General features: G+C 27.6%; 1 protein-coding gene across 1 annotated transcript; it reads right to left on the bottom strand.

The window, feature by feature from the left end:
* Positions 1–3,198: 3,198 nt before the first annotated feature.
* On the bottom strand, positions 3,199–5,176 carry LOC120089926 (transcription factor MYB60-like). Its single transcript, XM_039047370.1, has 3 exons — positions 4,891–5,176; positions 4,660–4,789; positions 3,199–3,919 (listed from the first exon to the last, which is right to left on the bottom strand). Exons 1-3 carry the CDS (start codon positions 5,021–5,023, stop codon positions 3,310–3,312), a joined length of 873 nt encoding a protein of 290 aa, XP_038903298.1. The 5' UTR covers positions 5,024–5,176; the 3' UTR covers positions 3,199–3,309.
* Between the last annotated feature and the right edge of the window lie 246 nt (positions 5,177–5,422).

Raw genomic sequence — 5,422 nt, 5'->3', positions numbered from 1 at the left:
AATATTATTTGACTACTCATTATACATTAACTCTCTTTTATCTAAAGTTGAAGATGATTTCGTTTTGGAGTGATTCTACAACAAAGTGTAATTGTAACTATAGTATTTAAGTTCATATTGTAGGCACAATATAACAGGTACACACAATAATTAGGGTTAGTTTATTTTGTAATAGTAGAAGTATATAGGCTACAAAGTAGATAAAATAAGTGTACAAAATCAATAATTGCTGCAATTTATGCATGATCGACTTTTGTTCGTTTATTACTCACAAAATAAAAAAGACTTTAAATACGTCTCTTTCTAATATTTATATATTATTTTCGGACTTTTTATCTCCTCTCAACAAAAATTAAGTATTCACAGCACGAAAATTCACTTTTTAGTGTCAATTTTTTAATAACACAACCAAATCATATCATTAAATATTAATTTATAATGACGCAACAAAAACCCATTACAATAAATAATTATTAGAGACAAAATCTAAATCAACTTCATTAAAAGTATCTGCTACATGTTAATTCGAGTCACAAAAGTTAGTAGACTTTGGTAATGTACTACTACGTTACTCAAAGAAAAAAAAATACATATTTCAAAATAAATGGACTGGAATTAAAAAGTTAAAAATTCCACTTTTTTGTTTTTCTATAAAATAAATTTTAATATTTCACGACTCTAAGTATTTATATTATAAATCATAGTATTTTAATTAAGGAATTCATTTTCATCGAAATTTAATACGTCTTTTTTGTCTATATATCGATCATAGGTGTCAATTTAATGCATAAAAAAATTGTTATTTATGATTTCAATTGTGTATATGTATAACTTGTGGCATGGAAGGCATAAGAGAAGATAGGATTGAAGATGTGAATAAAGGCATAGTATGGACCATTATTTAAGCAAGCAATGTTGATGGTATTTTTTTCTTAGCTATAGAAGTTCATTTATGTTACACCTCATTTTTAGTTGAGAACAATCAATGACATGATGTTAACATATTCATTATATTAACTTCTTCAAAAACAATTCATTAATTGTATGAAAGCACCCAACATTTCATCAATATTACATTAAATATCCACATAAAAGATGCATTTATATGCACAAAAAGACGTCTCTTCCTTTCTATCTTTTCTTCTTACTTTAAAATTTACAAAAAAAAAAATAAAAATAAATAAATCATTATTCTCTTCTAAACGAGTGAATTAATATATACTCAAAATTATAGAACATTGCCAATAAACTCATGAATAGATTAAAAAAAGTTCAAACCAACAAAATACTTAAATTCAAGTTATTCGCAATGTATTAGTGATTAAGAGGCTTGTAGTTCAAATCCTCACTCTCTTACCTCTTGTTGTATTAAAAATAATCAACTGTTGAACTTGAATAAAAAATAATAATAAGTAAACTAAAAAAGGCAGTGAGTGATTTTATTGACATTTAAAACAGAAATCAGAAAAAGAAATATTTTTACTCCAAGCAACACTATAAACAAAAATAATTTTAAAAAAAAGGATATATTAAAATTTGGCATCAACGACATTTAAGATAAAGACTTCTTTTTTAAATTGGTATTATGTCATGTCGTGTGATTAACTAGTATTAATGTACCAAATCCTAATAAAATTCTCTAGTTAAGCATGTTTGGACGATAATATATAATTATATGTTAATAATTAATTATTACTTTTAATTTTTTTCTTTTGTATTTTTTATTTATTTAATTTTATCTCTAGTACGTTAGAAAAATTGATTTAGCCCCATATTTCTATATCTTCATTCACTTCATTTTGGCCTAGAGTCCTTTTGTATGTTAAAAAAAAAGAAAAAAAAAATTAGGCTTCAATATTAATTATCCTATTAAATTGAAATAAAAAATTGATATGACATCACCGCAAAGTTTGATATGACACTTCAAGATATCATATGGTTGAGATTGCACAATGCTAGCTTTCACTTAATTAGTTAATTTTGCTGCAATTTTTAGTTACAATTCAATTGAATATTGACTGCAAAAAACCTAAAGTAAAATAAATAAAAAATACAAAAGAAAAAAATTATATTTTTCATTATATACCAATTATATTAAAAAAATAAATATTTTTCATTATTTACAAAACATTATTATATTTATATTTTATCAATATATATGTACTCCATATTTGAACAATATTTTTTAAAATGCCAATTGAAGCATAACATGTTCAAAATGTTAGAGATCATAATTCTCAACCCATATGTTGTTAACCAAAAAATTACTAATAATATTTTTAAAATATTTTAAAAAAATCCTAATAAAAGAATAAAGATGGAAAAGATCTAACTATGAAGCACAAATACTTCATGTGAGGTAAAAAATCTGAATCAGACACGTATCAGATACCGATACTTCTAGATACTTTTCAAATATGTATTTGACGAGCGATTTGATGTATCTATTTTTACGCTTACTTTTTTTTAAAGAAAAAAGACAAACAACTCATTTAATCTTTTTAAATCTAAAACTAGACAACTTATTTTTTTAAGCAAGAGAAAAATATATCTTCAATGCATCAATATCCTTGTTTTTTAGAAATATATATTAAAATAATATATAAAAAATGATCATTCAACGTATCCGCATCTTATTTTTTTTAGAAATTGACGAATCGCCATATCCAATCGTATCCATATCGTATAGCTGTATTCATATCGGTGCTTCATAGGATCTAATCAATCACTTTTGAAATGGTGATTTTTCAATGGTAGATAAACAAGTTTAGATGTTTGATTGGTATGTAAGATAAAAATAATCTTCAACCTTAAAAACAAAATCTTGTTTAAAGATAATTAAAGCTTTATGTATTCTAGACATGATTTAATAGTTTTAGAACTATCATTTAACTCTTAAAAAATGAATTTTTTTAACCTCTAATAAAGACTACTATCATCTAATATTTACCTTCATTTATACGTTTAAATTTTTAGTTCGTGATTTAATAAAAAACATAAAAAAATAATCAAAATATTTATAAATATAAAATAATTCACTATTTATCTGTCATAATATAGACTATTCTATATGTCTATCCGATATTTTATTTTTCTTTATAAATATTTTCAGAAGTTTAAATCATTTAAAATAACTTTTCTAAGAATATATAGGTGATTTTTTTTTCACATCCAAAGATCTCAAAAGGGTAATTCTTCTTCTTCTCAAATAATTGTTTTTTTTTTGGATTATTACAACTGCATACAAACAAAAATAAAAATTACAACTTTTTTCCTTTTTCCTTTTTTTTTCTTTCTTTTTTTTTTTGGCTAGAACACCGGTGACAACTCCATCATCTCCTCCACTTGGCCGGCGGCGCCTTCTTCAAACAACCACTTCTCAAGAAACGACAGCGGCGGCGCTGTCGCATTCGCCGCCGTGGCGGCGGCGTTCTCTGATCTCTGCTTCTCTCCAACATTTTCCTCTTTATCCTTATAACTCGAACTCGATTTCCCCCAAGAATTCACACTCTTCAAATTCTCAAACGACAAGATCGAATCAAATTCTTCACCGGAAACCAACTCGCTGCCGTCTGGCTCCACTTTCGGCTGCTGCTGCGTGGCGGTGGCTATAGAATTCTCGCCGCCAATTTTCCGCCGAGACTCTTCCGGTGAAGATCTCATCCAACCTTGAAGAAGCCGCGAAATGTTCTCGGCGCTTGAAGCGTAGGTGGTGGCTCTGTTTCCGGCGAGCGACGGCGACTCGGCAATCGCAACTTTATCATTGGATTGAAACCGACAGGTGGCGGACTCAGCCGGCTCCGGCGGTTCCACAGCGGCGGAGTGCAATTTTTTAAGCTTCTTTTTTAAATGAGTGTTCCAATAATTCTTTATATCATTATCCGTCCTCTGAGGAAGGTAGGAAGCTATCGCCGCCCATCTGACCATTTCAAATCACCAAATTTCCATTAACACTACAAAATTTAAATTTACATTCCAATTTTCTTTAATATATAATCATTATTAATTAAACAATATCAATTTTAAAATCTAACTCAATTTATAAACCAAAATAAGTATAATTCTCCTAAATCTGGAAGTCAGAGAATTAATTATTTCATTATATATATTTTTATTTAGACATTTGGTTAGCATCCATTACACAACATTTTAATTGTCTAATGAAAAATTTCAAACTCATTATTCTAAATATACTAATAATTAAAGGTCAGATATTTAAATCTCAAAACTCAAAATTTTTTAGTTTTAAATAGACTCATCTCAAAAAATGAATTACATACAAATTACTAACTAGCTATACTCACCTTTGTCACTTTTGATTAAAAAAAAAAAAGTTCAAAATCTCGTTGAGTAACTATTTAGTTTTTAGTTTTTTTTTTAATTTTTGAAAACTAAGTATACAAACACCTCTATCATTTCTAAATTTCTCGCTTTGTTATCTAAAAAATCAAGCCAATTTAAACTAAAAAGGTAGTCCTGAAAAACTTGTTTTTACTTTTGAAATTTGGCTAAGAATTCAATTTTGGTAATACAAATCATAGAAAGAAAATACAAAAAAATAGGTTTAATATTTTCAAAAATAAAAATAGTCACTAAACGGAGTCTAAATAATTAATCTAAAAAAGAAAGAAAGAATAAGAAGGGTGGTGGTGGTATTACTTGTTACCCAATAAAGCTTGAAGATGAATAATCATTCCTTCCTCATGAGGAGTGAAATTTCCTCTCTTAATTCCAGGCCTAAGGTAATTAGTCCATCTAAGCCTACAACTTTTGCTGCATCGCAACAATCCTAATACGATAATAAACAAATAATAATAGTAGTAAGATAAAAAATAATGAATAAATTCATATGGTTAAATATAGAAGGAGTATATAAAATATATACAGTACCTGTGTTGGTAGGAACAGACCTCCAATTGCCAGGGCCATGTTGTTGAATGTAAGAGACAAGAATGATATCTTCTTCAGGAGTCCATGGACCCTTCTTTATTCCCACTTTCTCACAACAAGGAGGCCTTCCCATCCCCCTCCTTCAATCTCTCTCTTCTTTTTCTTCTTCCTCTTCTTTCAAATATTGTTTCACTTCAATGGAAGAATTATTAATGGAGGGTTTTTTCTTTTTCTTTCTTCCAAAGAAACACAGAGAGAGAGAGAGCGGCCATCAACATGTGAAAAGCTTAAATATATATAATATATATATAACTTCTTCCAATAATGTAAGGGAAATACTCCTATTCATCTTTGTGTATCTCATTCAATTGTTTCGGTTTCTTTTGGACTTTTTTGTTTTTGAAAATTAAACTTGTTGACACTTCTTCACCTCCAGATTTCTTTCTTCGTTATCTATTTTTTTTACTAATGATTTAAAAAATCAAGCCAAATTTTGGAAACTAAAAAAAGTTGTTTGTAAAAAAGTTGTTTT

The sequence above is a fragment of the Benincasa hispida genome, chromosome 11 (assembly GCF_009727055.1).
Source record: "Benincasa hispida cultivar B227 chromosome 11, ASM972705v1, whole genome shotgun sequence".
Classification (NCBI taxonomy): Eukaryota; Viridiplantae; Streptophyta; class Magnoliopsida; order Cucurbitales; family Cucurbitaceae; genus Benincasa; species Benincasa hispida.
This window is presented reverse-complemented; position numbering and strand designations above follow the sequence as displayed.